At 36.7% G+C, this 22,512-nt stretch overlaps 2 protein-coding genes across 2 annotated transcripts; both read left to right on the top strand.

Moving 5' to 3' along the window:
* Nucleotides 1-1,083: 1,083 nt before the first annotated feature.
* LOC148880864 (ABC transporter B family member 2-like) lies at nucleotides 1,084-8,545 on the top strand. Its single transcript, XM_088962955.1, has 12 exons — nucleotides 1,084-1,612; nucleotides 1,715-1,769; nucleotides 1,859-2,034; nucleotides 3,964-4,164; nucleotides 4,273-4,532; nucleotides 4,642-5,191; nucleotides 5,292-5,659; nucleotides 5,852-6,267; nucleotides 6,405-6,646; nucleotides 6,805-7,052; nucleotides 7,156-7,568; nucleotides 7,663-8,545. Exons 1-12 carry the CDS (start codon nucleotides 1,349-1,351, stop codon nucleotides 8,208-8,210), a joined length of 3,741 nt encoding a protein of 1,246 aa, XP_088819081.1. The 5' UTR covers nucleotides 1,084-1,348; the 3' UTR covers nucleotides 8,211-8,545.
* Nucleotides 8,546-15,067: 6,522 nt separating this feature from the next.
* LOC148880863 (transcription factor MYB53-like) lies at nucleotides 15,068-16,498 on the top strand. Its single transcript, XM_088962956.1, has 3 exons — nucleotides 15,068-15,336; nucleotides 15,447-16,202; nucleotides 16,360-16,498. The coding sequence occupies exons 1-3, from the start codon at nucleotides 15,074-15,076 to the stop codon at nucleotides 16,385-16,387; spliced, it is 1,047 nt and encodes a 348-aa protein (XP_088819082.1). The 5' UTR covers nucleotides 15,068-15,073; the 3' UTR covers nucleotides 16,388-16,498.
* Nucleotides 16,499-22,512: the final 6,014 nt, after the last annotated feature.

Here is a 22,512-nt window from a genome sequence, read left to right as displayed (position 1 = left end):
TATATTCATTATATGCTAAATGTTGGTGAAATTTTATTGCATGATTCCACTGATAACTTTAAAATAAATTATGGTTACTGACCCCAATCTTCAATCGGATAAAAATACCCTCCACCCCTCCCTGATTTCTGATGGAGATAGGGTTTTACATTGGAAATTAAATTTTCAAAAATTTTAAAAATAATTTTACTTAAAATAAAAATTTGAAATATAAAACTATTTTAAATATATTTAATATAAATAATATTATATATATATATATATATATATATATATATATATATATATATATTTAATATATAATTATGGTTGGATTGGGAAATTCACTTCTCATCCCCATCCACAACGGGGTTGGGGAATCCGGGTACCCATCGAGAACGAAAAAAACTGTCATCCTATGGCATCGTGGATGGCTTTCAGCCAAAATTTTTATGTTTTGACTATTTATTTTTGGGTAAATTCCATTTTAGTACCCTGAATTTTGGGGGTAGTTTCAAGTTAGTTCCCGAACTTTCAAGCATGTCACTGCAGTACTTAAATTTTTAAAAAGTGTCAAGTTGGTCCCTGTTGTTAATCAACCGTCACTTATTTATTGAAAATGTCAAAACTGCCCTTCAAAAGAAGACATTGTATTCTACCTTGAGACTAAACAAGTTGAGGTGTTTGAGATTCTAGATTGGGTACCAACTCATGACATTAACTGACGGTTAATTAATAACAGGGACCACTTTGACATGTGTTGTTATTGTTTTTCTTTTTTTTTTTATTTCAGTATTGCTATTGTGCTTCAAGGTTAATCTCATGACTTGTACCCGTCTAGAATCTCAAACACCTCAAATGCTCAATCTCAAGGTAGAAGACAATGAATAATATCTTCTTTTAAAGGGCAGTTTTGACATTTTCAACAGATAAATGACGGTTGATTAATAAAAAGGACAAATTTGACACTTTTTGAAAGTTTAGGTATTACAGTGTCACAAGTTTGAAAGTTCAGCTATGAACTTGACACTACCACCAAAGTTAAGGGTACTAAAGTGAAATTTACCCTTTATTTATATAAAGCTAGAGAGAGCGAGAGAGAGAGAGAGTCGAATATCTCGTGATACATTTTCTCGAATACAGTCATGATTCCAAAGGTTAGTATGAACTCCATCTCCATGTTCATAAACAGAAGTTGCAAGATAAAAGTTAAGATAGCTCCCAAATCGATTAAATTGGTAGTTAAGTCTTACTAAATAGCTTCGTCTCTCTCCAAGCTTCAAAGCCCGATAGCTTCGGCCGCACTTTAGCTAGCTTCCTCCACTATCATTGCCGTCTCTCTTCTTTCTCGGCCACTTTCTTGGCCAAAATGAGCTTCCAAGCACCTTTGCCCACCCATGTCAAAGAAGAAAAGAAAGGTGAAAAAGATGAAAAGAAACCCCAGAAAGTTCCCTTCAGCAAGCTTTTCTCCTTCGCCGATTTCTGGGATTACGTCTTAATGTTCCTCGGTTCTGTTGGTGCGTGTGTTCATGGTGCTTCCGTGCCCGTATTCTTTATTTTTTTCGGAAAGTTAATAAATATCATCGGTATCGGCTACCTCTTTCCTGAGTTGGTGTCCCATAAGGTCGGAAAGGTATATATCGCCATGACTTCTACCTTGAGCCTTCACTACTTCTCCATCATTTCAAGCTAATGGCCATTAATTAATTAATTGTTCTTGCAATGTTTTGAGCAGTATTCTTTGGATTTTGTTTACCTAAGCATCGTTATGTTGTTCTCGTCTTGGATAGGTACCGTTGCCCAATTCTTCTCTTCAATTTCATAGTTATTTATGTTTATGTGAGAGTGCAGCTTATGATGTGTTTGAGCTTATTTACAGAGGTTAGTTGTTGGATGCAAACCGGAGAGAGACAAGCGGCGAAGATGAGGCTGGCTTACTTGAGAGCAATGCTGAACCAGGACATAAGTCTTTTCGACACTGAAGCTTCGACGGCAGAGGTGATCGCTGCGATTACAAGCGATGTTATAGTTGTTCAAGATGCTATATCTGAGAAGGTACGAATATTGTTGTTTGTGGTCCTTTTATTGTTAAATTCAAACCGGAAATCTGTGTTGGAAGCCATGATTAGATTAGAAGATGGGATGATGCATAATTACTGTTTGATTCATACAAACCAGTAAGAGGACCATGGATCTCATGGATTGAGCAGATATGGAAATTTGAATTGATTATAGCGGGAATTATTTCTAAATAATTGATTTATTTTTTTAAGGTGAATTGGTCGGTTTGGAGAAGGGAGTTTTTTTTGGGGGGGGGGGGGGATATGGAGGGCTTCCATTCCATATTGTCTGGTCATTTCATTTTTATTCTCTTTTATTTTTTTTCTGCTTTTGCTTTTTGAGTTGGAAATTAAATAGCTTCAGTTACATTTATTACTCCATGGCTGATGGTAGAAGGAGGTGCAAAATTAGGTTCATCGCAAAGGGAGGTGCTATTATTAATTTGAGTTATGACTGCATGAACCCCACTTAATTTTTTTGGTAGAAGAACCCACTTGAATTTAATGCCTTCCAATTTAAATTTGGGTAATACTATGGTGCATCAAGATGCATTATAGAGGTAGTTTACAGTATCACCCCCGCCCTACATCTTCCAAAGAACTTTGAGTTCTGAGAAATGAGCAGTAGTCTGGCTTTTCCTGGCTTCAACAAAAAGTTCATATATTCACCAAATACCTACTGAGTTAGTGAGTTATGATTTTTGGGATGGAAGAGGCTTGGATCTAAACTCGGAGTCGGAGGACACAAGAGAAAAAGTTGAAGTTGAGTAGTCCTTTCGCCCATTACATAAAGAAAAATTTTGTTAATGGGCGAAAGGACAAATTGAAATCTGTTCACAAGAAGGTTTTTCATTGGGCAATCAAGAATTTATCTGGTCCGTATTGAGCAATTAAGATTGTCTAATGGATACCCACTTTATGAGCTATTTGGTAATGGGCCTCGTCCTTAATGCATTAGTACTTCCGTCTGTTTGCACTTGAAAGTTGTTGAAAATGATTCTCCAAAAATTGGAGTTTTTTACGGTTCATAAGTAAGCTCTTCCTGTTTTCTCTTGGGCCAGTCGAACATACTGGGTCCTTCAAAAAAAGCCCATATAGGACATTTAGCATAAGCTACGTCTCTCTCTCTGCCCTTCGGCTGCAATAATATGCCAGTTTTGCATGTTTAATGATCAAGACCTACCACTCGTTGTGCTTTTCAAAAGTACTTTCATGTTCACACTTATCAAAAAGAAACAAAAAAAACATGTATAGAATATGGACATTCACATTTTGTACATAAAAGAAAAGGAAAGAAATCCCAATGAAAAAAAAGAACAAAATAAAAGTTAAATCTTGGTCTGATACATAGCACCGTGGATGGGTCTGGATTCCAATAACTTGCCACCTATCCACGTTGGAGAAATGGGACCCATTCCCGCGTGTGCCATGATCAGTTTGGTACGCAAGAGTGCAAGATTATAATTAAAAGCTTATGATTCCAATGCAGTTAACTAAACATTAAACAAAATGATTGTTATAAAATTTAAAACGAAGATGAACAAATAATGCCCTAATAATTAACATTTTTTTATACTTGGGACGGGACCCATTAGGCCAGTGGTTGCCCTCTGCCCCCTCTCCTATTACATGGGTCAGTGAAGTTATATGGGCCCATTCCCAATACCCATCTAAACTTAGTCCGTTCTTATGTCCAAGTCTAATACAATTCCTATGGCCTAAACGGAAAACCCAAATGGTGAAAACCTGCTTCTTTGGTATGGCCAGTCGGTCCTACCTGCTTCTTCTTCTGTTCTTACCTCAATATCCCTACTAACCTCTACTAGTTTGTCTTCGTATTATTATATAACCAGAATTCTCTCTCTGATGGTCTGATGTATAAAATTCAAACAAATTTACCAATCTAATTATAAATGTGAATCAGGTTGGGAATTTCATGCACTACATAAGCCGTTTCATAGCGGGATTTGCGATAGGATTTGCGCGGGTTTGGCAAATCAGCCTTGTAACCTTATCTATAGTTCCTCTGATTGCAATTGCTGGTGGTTTGTATGCATATATAGCAATTGGTCTTATGGCCAGAGTAAGGAAATCCTACGTGAAGGCTGGAGAAATCGCAGAAGAGGTTGGCTTCTTCAATTGCTTCAATTGAATCTAGGTCAAGCTATATATTGTCTGTGATCAGTGATCACGATTCACAACAAGTTGATTAAGGTCATATTTTCTTTCGCAGGTGATTGGTAATGTTCGAACAGTCCAAGCTTTTGTGGGAGAGGAGAAGGCTGTGAAAATGTACAAGGATGCACTTGCCAAGACGTACAAGTATGGCAAGAGGGGAGGACTAGCCAAGGGTATGGGGCTTGGAACAATGCATTGCGTTCTCTTCTTGTCGTGGGCATTGCTGGTATGGTTCACTAGCATTGTCGTCCACAAGAAGATAGCTAATGGCGGAGAGTCTTTCACCACCATGCTCAACGTTGTCATTTCTGGCCTGTAAGTTTTAGTCCCTGACCTCTCAATCAAGTAATATTTTCTTTATCAACATGGCTGTGTACGTGTTGAATTAATTTGTTGTAGTCTCACTTGAATTTTTCCTCATCAGCTCTCTTGGAATGGCTGCACCAAACATCTCTACGTTCATGCAAGCAAGAGCATCTGCATACCCCATTTTTAAGATGATCGAAAGGAACACAGTCAGCAAAGCTAGCTCCCAGCAAACTGGACGACTACGAACCCTCAACAAAGTAGAGGGCCACATTCAGTTCAAAGATGTATGCTTTAGTTATCCGTCTCGCCCGCATGTAGTGATCTTCAATAAGCTTTCTCTCGATATACCGTCGGGAAAGATTGTTGCCATCGTTGGAGGAAGTGGGTCTGGAAAGAGCACCGTGATCTCATTGATCGAGCGCTTCTATGAACCCCTATCTGGTCAGATTCTCTTAGATGGGAACGACATCAGGGAACTCGACCTCAAATGGCTTAGGCAGCAAATTGGATTGGTTAATCAGGAACCCGCTCTCTTTGCAACTTCCATTCGTGAGAACATCCTATATGGGAAAGATGATGCCACCTTGGAGGAAATAACACAAGCTGCTAAGCTTTCAGAGGCGGTTTCGTTCATCAACAACCTTCCCGATAGATATGAGACACAGGTATATGATTTCTAATATAAGAGTCGTTCATGATGGCAGGATCATGCATCCTGCTAAATGACAGCATTCTAATATAACAGTCGCTCATGCATGGTTGCAGGTTGGCGAGAGAGGAATACAGTTATCAGGTGGACAGAAGCAAAGAATTGCAATATCTCGTGCAATACTGAAGAATCCTTCAATCCTCCTCCTCGATGAGGCCACAAGTGCCCTTGATGCTGAATCTGAGAAGAGTGTGCAAGAAGCGCTTGATCGGTTGATGGTTGGACGAACAACTATTGTGGTGGCTCATCGGCTCTCCACCATTAGAAATGCCGATATAATTGCTGTCGTTCAAGGGGGAAGGATTGTGGAGAGTGGAAGCCATGAAGAGCTTATGTTGAACCCAAACAGTGCCTATGCATCTCTAGTGCATCTCCAAGAGGCGGCACCTTTGCAGCATCAAGACTCCATGGGTCGCTCACTCAGGTACCTTGAACAACACTTGAACGTTCATTTGGGCTCCTTATATATATATGTCCCATCCCATCCAATCATCCATGGATGGAGTTAAAAACACATTCTCTTCAAACTTCAACTGGGTTTCATATTTAACACCCCCATCAACTTGAATGCTTGAGTATTTACAATCTTAAACATTCAACTCATGAATTTTGGCAGTTTGAAGCTTTCACGAGAATTGTCCCGCACAACCACAAGCTTTGGCGCCAGCTTCCGCTCTGATAAGGAATCCGTTGGCCGCTACGTTGCAGAAGATGGTGAGCCTGAAAAGAAGAAGCCCGTCTCCATGAGAAGAATGTTTTCCATGGTGCTTCCTGATTGGATCTATATTATCTATGGCGTCACTGGTGCAATTATGTCCGGTGCCCAGATGCCGCTTTTCGCTCTTGGAGTTACAGAGGCTTTAGTTGCCTATTACATGGACTGGAACACCACGCGCCACCAAATCAAGAAGATAGCCTTCCTCTTCTGTGGAGGTGCTGCTGCCACTATCATTTTTCACTCAATTGAGCATCTTAGTTTTGGGATCATCGGTGAGCGACTAACACTTCGGGTGCGGGAGAAGATGTTTGCAGGTAAATAAACCAATGCAGGTAGCTTAATATATGATCCGTTTGAGTTTTTGGGACCAAATAACAACAGCCTTTCTGTTGCCCAAATCACGTTGATATATAGACGACTGATGATCTCTTCTTAATTTCTCTTATCTCAGTCATTTTGAGAAACGAAATTGGATGGTTCGATGATACTAGTAATACTAGCTCGATGCTATCATCACGTCTAGAATCCGATGCAACTCTGTTGCGAACTATAGTTGTTGATCGATCGACTATCCTTATAATGAATATATCTATGATCTTCACTTCATTCATCATTGCCTTCAATCTGAATTGGAGAGTCACGCTTGTTGTCCTGGCCACTTTTCCCTTGATAGTTAGCGGACACATCAGTGAGGTTTATCATTTTATGCCATTATTCTCTAGTTCGATTTCGATGCTATATATATGCTTATTATTACTATGGATCATCTCTAGATGAATGAACAAAATTAACGTAACTGAGCTTTAAATTCTTATGATCATATATGCGTGCATGTGCATGCATGACTGCAGAAACTCTTCATGAAAGGCTATGGCGGTGATTTGAATAAGGCCTATCTTAAAGCCAACATGCTTGCTGGCGAGGCAGTGGGGAACATCCGCACTGTTGCTGCCTTCTGTTCAGAAGATAAGGTCATTGATCTGTACGCACGAGAGCTAAATGAGCCAAGCAAGCATGCCTTCCGCCGTGGCCAGGTTGCCGGCATCTTGTATGGTGTCTCACAATTTTTCATCTTCTCATCCTATGCCCTTGCTTTGTGGTATGTAATTCAATCAAATTTGATTTCAATTCAACCTAACTCAGTTTCATCCTATGCCCTTGCTTTATTATACTACATATATATGTGATCAAAATCTAAGCAGGTATGGTTCTGTCTTGATGGGGAAGGGGATGGTCAGCTTCAAATCAGTCATTAAATCATTCATGATTTTAATAGTAAGTGCATTGGCTATGGGTGAGACATTAGCACTGGCGCCGGACATCGTAAAGGGGAACCAGATGGTAGCTTCAGTGTTCCAAGTGCTGGATAGGAAGACCGAGATTGTGGGAGACGTCGGAGAGGAGGTGACCAAGGTCCAAGGCTCGATTGAGTTGAAGCACATTGAATTTAGCTACCCATCAAGGCCAGACGTTATCATCTTCAGGAACTTCAATCTCAGGGTTCGTGCAGGTAAGAGCATGGCGTTGGTAGGGGCAAGTGGGTCGGGCAAGAGCTCTGTGATCTCGCTTATATTACGTTTCTACGATCCAAAATCTGGGAAGGTGATGATTGACGGTAAGTGTTTCCACTTTCCAGATGATGATCGATCTTAATTCCATGAAGATAATAATCCAATCCCCATATAAATGCATGAAATTCTCTCTCACAGGAAAAGACATTAAGAAGTTGAAGCTCAAGTCCCTTCGGAAGCACATCGGCCTCGTCCAACAAGAACCGGCACTGTTTGCTACGACCATTTATGAGAACATTCTGTATGGAAAAGAGGAAGCATCAGAGGCAGAGGTTATCCAGGCTGCCAAGCTCGCTAATGCACACGCTTTCATCAGTGGGCTTCCTGAGGGATACTCAACTAAGGTTGGAGAAAGAGGAGTGCAACTATCTGGTGGGCAGAAGCAACGGGTGGCGATCGCCAGAGCTGTTCTCAAAGATCCAGCGATTTTGCTACTTGATGAGGCCACTAGTGCCCTCGATGTAGAGTCTGAGAGTATTGTCCAGCAAGCACTCGACAGGCTAATGAAGAACCGAACTACAGTAATGGTAGCACATCGATTGTCTACCATTCAGAATGCAGATCAAATCTCAGTAATTCAAGATGGAAAGATCATAGAACAAGGGACTCATTCTACTTTGGTTGAGGACAAGAATGGTGCGTATTATAAGTTGATTAGCTTACAGAAACAGCAGCAACAACAATAGCTCTACAATGGCAGAAAAATACCCTCCTCATCCTCGTCAATTATGAAGGGAGTCCAGAGATAGGTGGCAAATTAACCAACATACAAGATGTGTACAAGGGGCTACGAAGCCCAATCAGGAGTAAAGTACTGGTTGCATCATGTGTTCACTTTTGATTGGGTTTTGTAGCCCAATGTACAGGTATTGTTTATGAGCCTATTTTGTTTCATATTGTAGTTTCTTTCACTGTATCTTCTTCTTTACCATATCGTGCATGAGTTATGAACAACAGTTATTGTTAATTTCTCAGAAAAATAAGAATACTGAATACATGCCGGAATATACGAGATTAAAAAGTTTGAATGGGCCCGGGCTGTGGATTTATTAAAATTTGAATGGGCCTGGGATCTCATCTAAATAGTATAACTAGTTAACTACCCTACTATCTATGTAAAATAAAATTAAAACAAATCACTCGAACTGCAAATCAAACCAACTTATGAACCACAATGAAGAATTTCTGCATGGGTGGGTTATGCTTACACTACTAGTGACCGAGTGCAAAGGTAAAACTTGGGTGTGCTGGGCCAAGTTACAAGTGTTGGGGCTAATGCAGGCCTTAGAAAGCCCAACCTGGTTATCTGGCTAGCCCAACTCTAAAGGCGTTGTTTGGCATCGATGCCGTTGCCCCATAAAACAGCTCCACATCATAACCATGTCAGAAAAAACACTGCCCCAGAAAATGGCCTCATGTTTGGTTCCATTTTTTCAGAAACAAATGTTGTCCTAGAATATGCCTTGGAAATCGGGAAGTCATGGTATGAGGAAATGTCAAATTCAATGTTATTTGAGATTCCAGCCCATTGCTGCGAATGGTACAATGGTCTGGCACTTATGTAGCGTCATCTGAAGAGTTGAATAATGTAGACCAATGTTGAAAACAGTTATACAGCACTGCTACTAAGCAAAGTAGTGCTGTTTCCCCGAAAAACATCCTATGTAACAGTATCAATTTCAAACAAAAAATAAAGTAGTGCCGTTTTCTCAGAAAACGGCTCTGAAACAACTCAATCCATGCCAAACACCTACTAAATAGATCCTTGCTTCATATCTGATATCTGGTACAGTTCAAGTTCTTTGAACTGCATGTCAAAGCATATAATACCAAAAGGAAACATATGATACCGAAAAAACCTGTAACCAATCAATCACACGTGGTATTTATAAAAATTGGCAGGGGTTTTGACAGGTCAAAGCTTTTGGGTATCATGTCTTTCCAAAACATAGATTAATTCCACGTAACTATAATGGCCTAATATGTTTGGTGGAAGATAATTTGGCGTCCTGCCATATCTACTTCATGGGTCAAAATAAGTGGAAAGGCACAACTGGAAATGTTTTGACCAATGATCAGAACTGGACAGAGGGCTTCAACATATTGTTAGTTTGACAGTTTAAATGGTAAACAAAATGGGATTAGTTGTATAATGACCATTGGGAGGCATTAAAAAATTACTACTCCTTGATCTGCTAAGATCTGCTGAGAGATCATCTTGTACAGCATAAAACAAATTCCGAGTACTGGTTACAATTTGGATTTAAAAAATTAAAATGCCCATGAATCATGAATGCGTCACATTAATTTGTTTCAATTTTTTTTAATAGTCGTATCTCATGGAAACCCCAGATCCTTTGCCTAAACTAATCTTCTTTACTGTGAAAGATAACGAAACCACTGTTTCATAATATTACAAGGAGACATTTTCCACAAACATGTTGCATAAATTTGGGTTTTCAGTTTCAATCAGACTAACATCTGCCGGTAGGAAACTAACCTGTAATTGTTGAATTATGAATATATTCATGTATACTAAAGGGTAGTTGGAATCAAAGCCTCAGAAGAAAATGACGTTGTCTTACACGCAGAAGCAGAAACAAGCAAGTAGGAGGGTCAATTCTCTTAATGGACTAGTATATATTAAACACACTTGAGAATTGAGACTGAGGAGACATATCGGATCTTCTAATTTCTAAGATCCCTCTCCCTCTGTTGTTTTTTTTTTTTTTTCGAAAGCAAGAGCTTACATTTTTATTATCATTTGTTATTTCCAAATACAAATTCCACGTTGAAGTCTTGAAAACACACACAGATAACTTAAACCAGGATCATTAATTCTACTGCTTCTTCTATTGTGATTTGAAAAAAAAAAACCAGGATAGAAACTAATTATCCTCTTTTAACTTGCATCCTCCATTACCATTGATCGTTGTCAACACTGCTGTAATTAATCTAGTACAAGAAACTCTTAGCTAGCTAATTAAGATAACTATCCACCAATAAAACTAATTAAAGCTAGTCAAACAACCCTAACAGCCAACCCCTCTTCTGGATAATTAGATGATCATATCCCTTGACTGTATCACCATGTGGCCCCCATGTTGTTAGCGACATAACTACATCATATGGCCTTTAAATAGGGACAATTTTATCTCCCATTTGCCCTGCTATTATAAAGATAATTGATTGTTTACTGATATATGTCAACTGCCTCTTACTTTTTTAAATATATGACAACTGACTCATGTCTGTTTATTTATTTATTTTGTTAGAAGTGAGATATGACAGCCCTACCTTGTTAGAAGTGAATTGACAACAGCAGGTCCTACATCTCTTCCGGTCTGTGTGGTCCAAAATTTATTGTGTTTTCTATGGTTCTATGTTTAATCTAAATATATGTTTTATATAAGACATACTCTAAGGGGGCGTTCTTTTTTGGGATTTTGAGAGGGGAAAAGTTGGTCAATAGGATTTTGGTTTTCATTGACCAAGAATTCTATATTCTTTTTTCATATTTATATGGGGACCAAGGAAAGTTTATTATCCTGACCACCTGGGTATCACTTACCCCTTCTTAGGTGGGTAAATAACTTTCCCACAATCCCACCTAAGGGGAAGATTGCCAACACTTGAATGGAACAAAAATGCCACTTTTAATAATAGATTTCTTATGGCTAAAATGGTCATTGCCATATTTACCTAGGAAATAAAAGAACATGGATAAATGCATTTACCCGGATAAATATTTCTAGGAAATATTTACTCAGATAATTGCATTTACCTGGATAAATAACTTACCGAAAAGCGAACGGAGCCTAAGATATATAACTCACCACACCTGATAGAGTGAACTGATGGAAGAATAGCTGATACTTCATGCTAGCTACCAAGTGATGAAGCTCGCCTTCTTGATCGACCAGTCTATCTCTTTTTCTTTCTTAATTAATTACTGATTTCTTTGACATTATTTTTCTACTTAACTACTTGCCTAGTTAGACATGCGAATGATTTCAAAATTTGGAGAATCAAAATTGAATGGTCCTTCTCAACGGTGACGGTTTGGTTATTTCTTAGTTAACCTTTACTTAATTATTAACTTGTTAATTATAATTGGTTAATTTCTTGCGCTATATAGTGAGTATTTGCCAAATTTGAATTGCACATTAGTTTTACCATATAAACTCTCTCAGCCATAAAGATGCCTTCAATATTTTATGTTTTGTTTCTCTTCTAGTATGAGAAGCTTGCTTTTTTTTATGGGTTCAATTAGGACAGAGATTTAGGTTTTCTTGGTATATCCTATGTTGGGCAGATTTTGTGATCTTTTCATGGTGGAGAAGTACCCCCCTTTCATCATCTTCACCGGGAATGATGACTGACAATTATGAATCTAACAATGGCCTAAACATTGAATAATAAATATATATATATATATATATATATATATATATATATATATATCATCGATGGGGACTTAACAATAATTAACAAGAAGGTTGGGATGCTTAATTAACAGTAAACTAAAATGCTAGACAACATAAAACATCCGTCTAAATTAGGGTGGGCTGGAGAGTGAAGACCATATGTGTCGAATCCTAAGAACTCATAGGCCATGGCTCGTACATGGCTGCTTAAGTGAAACTAAGTTGGTTTGTATTTCGGTTTGAACTATCATATAATTTGCAATAGGTGGCCAAAAGCAAATGCCGACTACTTCCTAGCTCTTATGAGCCTAGCATAGAAATAAATAAACAAATATTATATACAAGGCAACATTATGAAAAAAATACCCATGTCACTCACCAAACAACTGTTTATATATATATATATATATATAGATAGATATAGATATAGAATTCTATGATGCAGAAGACATGATTCATCTCTTCCATGCAGTCACTTGTTACATTAGATATATTATGCCATGTTTTCTCCTTTTTTTCTGGTGATGTATTAACTTAGAATATCTGAAATTAGTGAAAATTTGCATAAGGATTCTTATTAAAGGAGATACATTCCTAGTCTTACTTATATAAGAAGTTTGACCTAAAATTTCCTTTCAACAAATCTATATTAATGGGTTTAAGCAGAAATTAACTAAGATCTTTATTTGTTTATTTAATTACTTATTATTGTTTCCCATTACTTTAATTAATGCCTTATTTAATTGTTATAGTAATAAATAAAATATTGCAGCCACTTGGTATTTGTTAATAAGACTCAAATCTCCACTTGGTATTTGTTAATTGTTATGTAATAAATAAAATATTGCATCCATGCCATTACTTTTAGATACAAATTTCTTATTGGAATATTGTTGGGACTTTGGAGGAGGATGTCGTCAGGGCTTAATGGACCCAATCCAGTAATATATAAGACTAGACTTTTTGCGTGTCTTGGGATGCTTCAGTTCACCATACACGACATCAAATATAGGAACCAAAGTGGGTGGTTTCTTCTCCATTGTGCCTTGTGAAGAAACTGATGACCCTCTTGACTCTCTTGTTGGATGCCACATGGCAACCTACCCATTGATCTATCCATGTTAATTGATGAATATGTTCCTTCTAGTCCTCCCTCATCTACGCTTCATTTTCAGTTTAGGTGACAGCCTTACATGTATGTATCTAATTTTTCAACAAATCGCATGTGGTAAATTATTTGCCAAGCCTTTTGCCACGAGGCAAATATGAGTCGTTTTCTTTGTTTATTTGAACATACAAGCAAATAAAACAAGGGGTAATTTAGTAATACATCCCCCTATAGTCTACTTAATTTTTGTAGGACCTAGCCTATAGTTTGTGTGTTACTTACTGGGACATCCCCTCTACCTTGTGACTGCATTATTCATTGCGGGTTCTCTTGAGCCTTGTTCAGTTTGGCTTACGTGGATAAGTGTGTTTGTCCATGCAACTATTTTCCATATAAAATTTGCTGAGTAAGAAAATTTCGAATGTTTTTGTATGCTACCAGTTAACTATGTAAAGAGAGAGGTAAGAGAAGAAATAATGAGCATGGGTAAAATGTTTTTGTATGCTACCAGTTACCAACCACTACGCAGGTAAAATATTTACCCAACTAACTGATATTCTCAACTATTTTTTATTACTGTGGGACCCAATATAATGGCAAATGAGCATGGGTATTGTGGTCAACTTATCAAGTCACCAAATTACCCCCCCCTTTAAATACCGACAAATGGAGGTATACAATGACATCTTTTACCCTTATATCTGTTTTACCAAAATAATTAAAAGAAAAGAAATAATAAAAATGTAAATTTGAAATAACAGAAAATAAAAAACAAAAATAAAATAGATGAGAAGAAATATATTTCTATTATTGTTTTTTTTATATTTACTTTTATTTTCGTTATCTTACTTTATTTTTGTTTTTTGTTTTCCTATTAGGCTATTACTTCTAACTTGTTTTATCTTTTGAATAAAATATTGTGGGGAGGGTTTTGTCTCTAAAAAGGTGATATAAACATACGAAACCTTTTCTGAGTTGAATCTTATGTTGCTGTCGGTTTCCTTTACGTAGTCTCTTTTTTGTTCATGGGTGGTTTCTAAGGCTGTTCTGAATCTGTCTTTAAGGCTGCATTTGGTTGCAGGGTAAGTAAATTTGTACTGATGCAAAACAATGATAGTATAAATGATTTGGGTATAAATTCTTATTTAATTTTTATTTCAAACCTTACCTTCTTTTGTTTGAATTCGTATAAGTGACTTAAAATAAGACTTAGAATATCGTAAAACCCTAAACAAAAGTAAATCAAAATTTGCATTCTTTTCATTTGCATTCCTATACATTTGTACTAGTGCAAATGAAATTGCAGTGCAACCAAATGCTGCCTAAGCCAAGGGTCAGATCACATGTGCGTTTGGGGTGGCTCTGTTTACATTATATATAGCTCAGACCTCAGATTCGCCGGGTTGCTTTTATAAACTATTTTCTATTTTATTAAAAACAATGAAAAAAAGCAATTGCAGAGTATAAATGTCGTCACCTTAATTTTAAGTTTCAAGCCTTTTTCCCTCCTTCCTCCCTCCCATTGAAGGAGCGAAAGTTTTCAAGTGCTCTTAGGCTTCGCAACTTTAAGATCAAGATTTAAGAAAAGAAAAAATAAAATAAAATTGAAAACCCCACGCCAACCCTTCAATACCTAGAATTCGTTGAAGACTCTGCGATTAGTTAATTACAACTTTACAAGAATACCAAATTCATAATTAACTAATTAAAATATCTGAGTTCCTTCAGACATGCGTGTTAACAATTTTAATCCTTATATTTGCACGTATCGAGACACTATAAAACCAACATTGCTCTCATAGATTTTTCCACGGTAAACCTCTCCTTGTCTTCAATCCAAAACCTATTTCAGATTCTCAGGTTGGTTTGCCTTTATGTTTGTCCGGCTATTTGCTTACTACACTGCGATATTAGCCAAGGAGACAAAGTTCTGTAATCAAAACACATCCCCACTTAAACTTATTAGGAATTTTCCCTGAAAATTGCTTTTTCTATCCGTCTGCAGGTACATACCATGGCGAGGTCTCCTTGCTGCGATGAAAGTGGTTTAAAGAAAGGGCCATGGACGCCCGAGGAAGATCAGAAGCTGATAGAATATATTCAGAAACATGGCCACGGAAGCTGGAGAGCACTCCCCAGGCTCGCAGGACTCAACAGATGTGGGAAGAGTTGCAGACTAAGGTGGACTAATTACCTAAGGCCTAATATCAAGAGAGGAAAGTTTTCAGACGAGGAAGAGCAAATCATCATCAACCTTCACTCAGTTCTTGGAAACAAGTAATTAAACTTCTGTTTATCTTTATGTTATCTCAATTTTATATTGTTTTGAGGTTATTGGGCGATAGTACGTAACATGTAAATCAATTCTTTAATCTCTTCATTCGCAGGTGGTCTGCGATTGCAAACCAACTCCCAGGGAGGACGGATAACGAGATTAAGAATTACTGGAACACCCATATAAGGAAGAAACTCCTCCAAATGGGTATTGACCCCTTAACCCACAGACCAAGAACTGATCTTAATCTCCTCGCAAATCTACCTCAGTTTCTCTCTGTTGCAAATCTTAACAATTTGATGAGCTCCTGGGACAATTCTCTAAGGCTACAGGCAGAGGCCGCACAGCTAGCCAGAAGCCAATTGTTTCAGAATCTGCTGCAGGCGGCCATGAATACCCCCACGCCTCCAAATTCTAATCCATTTAACCTCCTGCGATCAGCTTCCTTTCAGGGTCAGAACTTCGCGGAACACGCCGGGTCCAACGCCCAATTGGAAGGACTTCTGAGTAACCTTCTTGGTCCGGGTCCCGATGATCACCATACTCATCACATGCCTTCCACTACCTCTACAAATTTGGGAATCCAAGAGCCATCCAACGTTAACGATTATAATCAGACCCTTGACAGCTCAGTTTATTTGGGAGGATTTGGGTCGACACTATGTGACAGTAATGGGAGTAGTATCAGTGATCAAAACTTAATAAGCAGCTCGTATGACATTTCTGCTCTGGACATTATTCCTCCATTGGTTTCAGTTGATCCTAAAATGGAAGCAAAGAGCACCCCTTCCACCTCAACTACCTTTGACGCCTGGGGAGAACTGAATCTGGACTGTGAACCCACCAATTACTGGGGAGATATGGTTGAGTATGTTTTCTACATTTCCATCCTGCTATCAAGTGCTGCCCATTTTTATTCTTTATTTATTTTTTTTGTGTATATAGCAGAAGATTTAGCTATAAAATATATTGCTACATATAATGAGTTTGACAGAAAAAACTAACATGTCAATATGGTTTTGCAGCAATCATCTTCTGGGGCTTGGTCATTAATCTCGTCATAGCGCGCATCATCATTAGGATAATGTTGGGGGACCAAGGAGCCATTATGATCAAATTAGTTCATGGGTTTTACAGTATTTCCTGGACATATATTTATATATTAATTTCTGAGCTAGGTCCTATTGGACAAACAAAGAAAGACATTTTAATTTTCGTTCTATTGGTTTCTTCTTTATTATCTCCTGATAGATGCTTTACTACTCCTTGAGTAACAATAATAAGATTGTAAGCATCTAACCCATTGCACTCTCTGATGCATGAGCATTAATTCATATCTTGTGTGGTTGATGATCCAAAATATGGTCTGAGTATGGAATGGCTAAGAATAGTTTGGTCTGGGCATGCAACTTTGCATGAGAATGGGGTTGGACCCATCAAGTGGTGGGTGCCACCATATGCTCGCATTTTGTGAAACTGGTCCAAGTCCAACTGGGAGGTGTTGACATAACTCAAATTTTATATATATTCTACCTGCGGCAGAATTGAAGCAGCACATACAGAAAGATGAGAACAAAGTTAGCTACAACACCGTCAACAGTATATTAATTTAAAAAAGAGTTAGTAACATAGAACGTAACACGAAATAGAATCTGAAAAGGACCTTCTTCTACCTTCTAGAATTACAGGACCTCGATCATCAGTAGCTAGTGAATGACATGGGGAGTTTGACATTTGCAAAACCACAATTCATTTCCAGCGCTCCAACGTGGGCTGTCATAGATCACGAACAAATGCTATACCGTCTCCAATGATGAAGGAGATATATAGCTAGACCTCTTTGAATGAAAAATCGGAACCGATATAATTAATAAAGCAAATAAAAAGTTTATTAATGTTATACTGTTATCACTGTTATAGATTAGGATTTATCAAAAGTCGAGATTGTTTGTTTACCATTAGGAAAGACGGTAAGAGTATTTTCTTTGGATACAAGCCAGCTATAAGACCGATGCAAAAACCATTGTTGTCTAAATCTCTCTCTCTTACAAAGGATCGTTGACTTGGTGTGAACTCGTCTGATTTGTTTAGAGCTGTAAATTGGGCCATGCCATTCGCAGCCTGACATGGCACGGCACCATCGTGCAGGTCGTGGTCGATACGACATGACACGATTGTGTCGCCTGTGGTCTACTTTCCAGCTTAGCCCAGCACGTGGCACAACATGGCCCATGGGCTCACAACAGGCCGAGTGCAGCCCGTTTGTAAAAACTAGCCATTGGGCCCTTTGGGGGACCCCCAAACAACTAGTTTCAGATTTTCTACAGAGTTTTTACAGAAATACTCCCTCTAGCCCCTCAATCAACAACTATAAGTCTATAAATAAATATATATAGGCGGGGTACTTATGTATTTTGTCATTATGGGAAAAAGACAATAATGCCCTTTCAACAACTATATGCCTATATCCTATATAACAACTAATTTTTTAGGAATGTAAGGGCATTTGAGTAAAGTAATAAATAATTTTACAATGACCAAAATACCCCTCCCAAGAATAAAAATCGACTTATTTTTAGAGTATTTTGGACAACTAAATCATTTTCAATTCCTATAAATAACCCTATCCTCCACACCAGTCTACAATTCTCATCACACCAATTCATCAACTCTCGTACTCTCTCAGTCTCTCATCTCAATTATCATACTGTCATACTGTCATACACTCATGTAGTTAGGCACATAGCAATTTAGACATTTAGGAGGCTTTGAGAGGCTTCAACCATTGAAATCAAGTTGAGATTTTGAATCGGTAATCCGATCATCTGAGTAAGTGCAATTAAATTAATTTTTATTTTTTTATAATTAAAAAAATGGTTGGCTCCTCCTCCCGAAATCAATTCCCTAACGGTAAGTTCATTAGCCCAATTTGGAAAATATTTAAAATACAGGAGGCTTAGGGGAAGGGAAAAACAGCCATTTGCCACAAATGTAGGATTAACTTTAGCTTTAATAGCAAGGGTGGTACTGACCACTTGGCTAGACATTTTCTCTTCCATGAGAAACAAGAAAAAGACATTTATTTAAATTATTTGTTATTTTTTCAACAATGTAACTTTTTGTTTTCAATTTGCAGTTTTTTATACTTTAAATGAAATAAAATTATTATTTTTTTCTAATTTGTTGTCCATTTTGTATTTTGGCAAGTATTTTTTCATTTCTTTGTTAGATTTTTTATTTTTTCAATTTGTTCCCAAAGCAGGCAAAGCCCAAACAGAAGTTAGAAAAAAAAAAAAAAACAATATGTCTAGCAATCTAAGCCTTTCTGGCCTAGTTCGGCCCAGGCCTGGCATGACGTATAGCCCCATCCTAGCATGGTCTAGGCCTACAGCATGGCCTGCAACCCACTCGGCCCAAGCCTGTGGCCCGACACGACACGATAGGGGCTTGGGCCATGGGCCACGCCAAGCTGACCCCCAACTTATCCCAGAAGGAACCACGCCCAACTCGGCCCACTTGCCGACACGGCATAGCCTATAGATGAACTGTATCATACCAACCCAACACGACCCAATTTACACTTTTAAACTTATTTAAACAAATTACCGTTTTTTTCTCTAAGAGACACAATGTAAAAACCTATTTGCGAAGCCTTCCTTGAATGGACCGGTACTGGTAGAGTACATCATCTCTGATGTGATGGTTGCTAGCATACTTTGAAGGAAGAACATTGTATATATTATTAGGGAAATATCATACCTAGATATTGGTATCATATGTAATGAGCAGCCAACTAATTTATACTTGGCAAAATTGCCAGCATAGGATCTTTCAAGTAAGAACAATGTACTTGGCTTCACTGATAATTGCTAATTTAATTTTTTGATTTATCCCTTCTTGTTTTTGAGGCCAAAGAAAAGAGAATCATTACTAGTTTTTGCATTTTTTTTTTTTTACTTTGGCTGCATTTGAATGTGGTGGAAAAATCAATTATGTAAAACTCAAATGGAAAAATTCATTGTGTAAAAGTCTATTGTTTTAAAACTGCTTGGACTGTTGGAAAATTTTAAGTGAGAATAGATGCAAAAGTACTTCAATCTTATCGATGTATCATTTACATCGATTAACAATGTAACAGTTAGTCAAAAAATAGAATTATATTGATCTTTTATATGGGAAACAAATGACTGGAAAAATAGACCAGATGTAAAATTTTACACCGGTCCTCTTTTTCACCGGAAACAAATAAATGTAAATACGAACTGATGATTGAATTTTATATCGATTTACATTTGCACCTCAATGAAATGTAGCCTTTAATATTTAATTCCTTTCTACTTTTAGCATCAAATTGAAGAAAAAAAAATTACAGACAGAGAGATGATTTATTGACCAGCTTATTTTTTGTCTAAAGGGATCATACAAAAAGGGCCGAATTGGCTGTCACCATTACAATAATATATGATTAGAATAATAGTCTAATTAGATATTCACACGTGACCTCTGCAAATCTAAGGTGTTTTGAGCTGTGCTATTTGGACTATATACTTGCGGTAGGTAAGTTTGTTATTGATGATACAAATAGAACACCTGTCAAGAAATGAGATTTGAAACCTCCACTAAAGGAAAATGGAGAGAGTAATCCTCAATATTGATCACAATGTTCATTTATAAAAAATTAAAAAATGCATACACCTACTCCATCTGTAGTTTTCAAGTTATTTTCGTCCGACAAGAAAAGCTATTTAAATACTATTTCAGTTAGTTTATACAATTACACGATAGTTTGAATTTTAAGATATTTATCATCATCATCATTATCGTTAATCCTTGTCCAACTTTGTCAGTCGATTACATAAATCCTGTTTGGCCACTGACGTCATTTAACATCTTAAGCTTTTAATTAGATATCAGAAGTGGTTTAGTGTTTAATCCTTGACATCCTCATTATAATTACATAAATTTCAGCACAAGGTATAGATGGGCCTATGATAATTTATACCTTAAGTTTGATGGGCTTTAACATGAGGGGTATATTAGAGAATAAAAACTTATTCAAAAACCTCACTTAACAACTTAATTAACAGTTAAATTATAGGTGCAACGGCCATATACCAACATCCAACTGAGAACATCTCCCCATAAATGAATTTCATTTAAGATTTTGCCTTGGAGAAATCCATGAGGAACTATTCATGGAAAGATGTAGAAATTTGACTTGCTGATGACAAGGGCCCACATTATCAAGTTAATAGTGAAGCATACCATGACCGTTTAAGGCATACACCATGTTTCTATATGTTGAGATTCAAAAGTAGAGGAAATCCTTTAATCAATGTACAAAGTTGGAGAGACACCCGATAAGATTGCTAATTTGGCACATTTTGGGGGACAAAAAGATCGAAGTTAGTGAGGAGCTGTTAAGAAATTAAGGCTTCTTGATCAACTAATAGATCACCTAACTGCACGTAATACAAAATCTGACGAGTTATGTAGACATAAGGGAGAAAATCTGACGTGGCATCAAACATCACCTTTGTGACATGAGGCGTTGCACTCATGCAGCCTTGGAATGAATATAGTGAGAGAATAGTTCGTATTCTTCCATTCCACGGTTCATATATCATAAGGGAGAAAATTATATCCATGACAAAAGGATTCTAGTTGATTACTTCTATCCCAAGTATGGTAGGAAATTTTTATTTAGCTCCAAACCTTAGTCCATGTGGAGGGGCGACCACCTTTAAATTTTATCTATTTATCCATATATAACCAATTATCTCCCATCTATTTTTTTTTAATCCTAAACTTTATTCAAAGTGAAAGAACAGTCACCTAAAATTTTATTAAAAAATTACAAAGGTCAAAGAAAACAAGGGGATAGAGACAAACACTAGCTAGAGCAGTTGGGGTCTATTGTACCTTAGAAAAATTTTCTATAAGAAGAAACATACACTATAAGAAAATAGATTTCTAGCAACTGCAATTTAACTACAGTCATAAAAGTGGTAGTTAAAACAAAATATATACCCAAGGACAGCTTTATGTCCATGGCAAGAAAGTTGAGGTTTAGCTACAGACAAATAATTCGTCGTTAAAAATTATTTATCCTTAGTTAAAAGATATTTATAGTGATGGTTGTAAGGTATCGGTTGTGATAAGATACAAAGTTAGATGTTAACTTATAGCTATGATCATTTCGTCCATGGCTAAAGAGCTCTTTTTTCCGTGGTTAAAAACTATTTATTACTATAGCCACGGAATTCTAATTTTCTGTGGCTATAACTACGAAGTTAATCAATTTTAGGTAATGGCTACAGCCGTTTTATTGCAAGCTATTTAATGTAATGCGTTTGAGAATTAAAAAATAATAATCATATAATAGTAATTAAAAATACTTATTGTTTATTTATTACTATTCATAGTAAATTAATGATTATGAATTTACAAATTAAATAAATGTAATTAATAATTAACAAATTATTAACTCATTAATATTGAATAAAAATAATATATATATATATATATATATATATATATATATATATATATATATATATAATGTGATTGTTATACTAATGTTATAGAGCTTTTGATGACGGATGTACAGTTACTCTATACTTGATCAGTCTTAGTCTTGTTATTACATACTAATATTATTTTAGTGTTTTATTTCTTTTCACTTGTCACATCCACATGCCAATGTATTTCGAATTTGAATTTTAGTTTTCTAATTAAAAGCAATAATATCTCTATCATTGTCTCATGAATCCTTTTTCCAAAGTTGTATATTTATAATTTGAGGTTGGTTTGACACTCTGTTCTACCACAGTTCCCCCATCTTTAACAAAGAAAAAAAAAGAAAAATCGTTTTGGTAAAAGATTTAACATTAATATTAAAGTCTTGATCAAACAATGTTGGATTTATGTCAATTATTTAAGCAATAATTCCAAGAAATTTCACAAAATTTTGGGTATATTATTCAAATTTAGTAAAAATGATCAATGGTTACAGAACAATTTAAGAAATTAATAAAATAATTAAGAAATCATAGCAAAAGTTTTGCCTAAATTCTCAAGTATCTAAAAATTTCATTTCAGCTCCTATTCATCACAGCCCTGCCCGAGATTGCAATCCAATGCTAAAAACTTGTCAATTGAGATCTTTGCTGCTTGTA

Source organism: Nelumbo lutea, chromosome 1 (genome assembly GCF_056320005.1).
Source record: "Nelumbo lutea isolate HS-2025 chromosome 1, American lotus-T2T, whole genome shotgun sequence".
Classification (NCBI taxonomy): Eukaryota; Viridiplantae; Streptophyta; class Magnoliopsida; order Proteales; family Nelumbonaceae; genus Nelumbo; species Nelumbo lutea.
Note: the sequence above shows the minus strand (reverse complement) of the source record. Positions and strands in the feature narration are given on the sequence as shown.

What these genes read in the sequence shown, in the direction of transcription:
- LOC148880864 (XM_088962955.1), top strand. Translation starts at nt 1,349, where the DNA reads ATGAGCTTCCAAGCACCTTTGCCCACCCATGTCAAAGAAGAAAAGAAA. An exon ending in CCGATAGATATGAGACACAG is followed by an intron (nt 5,192 to 5,291) that starts GTATATGATTTC and finishes GCATGGTTGCAG; the next exon opens with GTTGGCGAGAGAGGAATACA. An exon ending in GCGGGAGAAGATGTTTGCAG is followed by an intron (nt 6,268 to 6,404) that starts GTAAATAAACCA and finishes CTCTTATCTCAG; the next exon opens with TCATTTTGAGAAACGAAATT.
- LOC148880863 (XM_088962956.1), top strand. Translation starts at nt 15,074, where the DNA reads ATGGCGAGGTCTCCTTGCTGCGATGAAAGTGGTTTAAAGAAAGGGCCA. An exon ending in CACTCAGTTCTTGGAAACAA is followed by an intron (nt 15,337 to 15,446) that starts GTAATTAAACTT and finishes CTTCATTCGCAG; the next exon opens with GTGGTCTGCGATTGCAAACC. An exon ending in TACTGGGGAGATATGGTTGA is followed by an intron (nt 16,203 to 16,359) that starts GTATGTTTTCTA and finishes ATGGTTTTGCAG; the next exon opens with CAATCATCTTCTGGGGCTTG.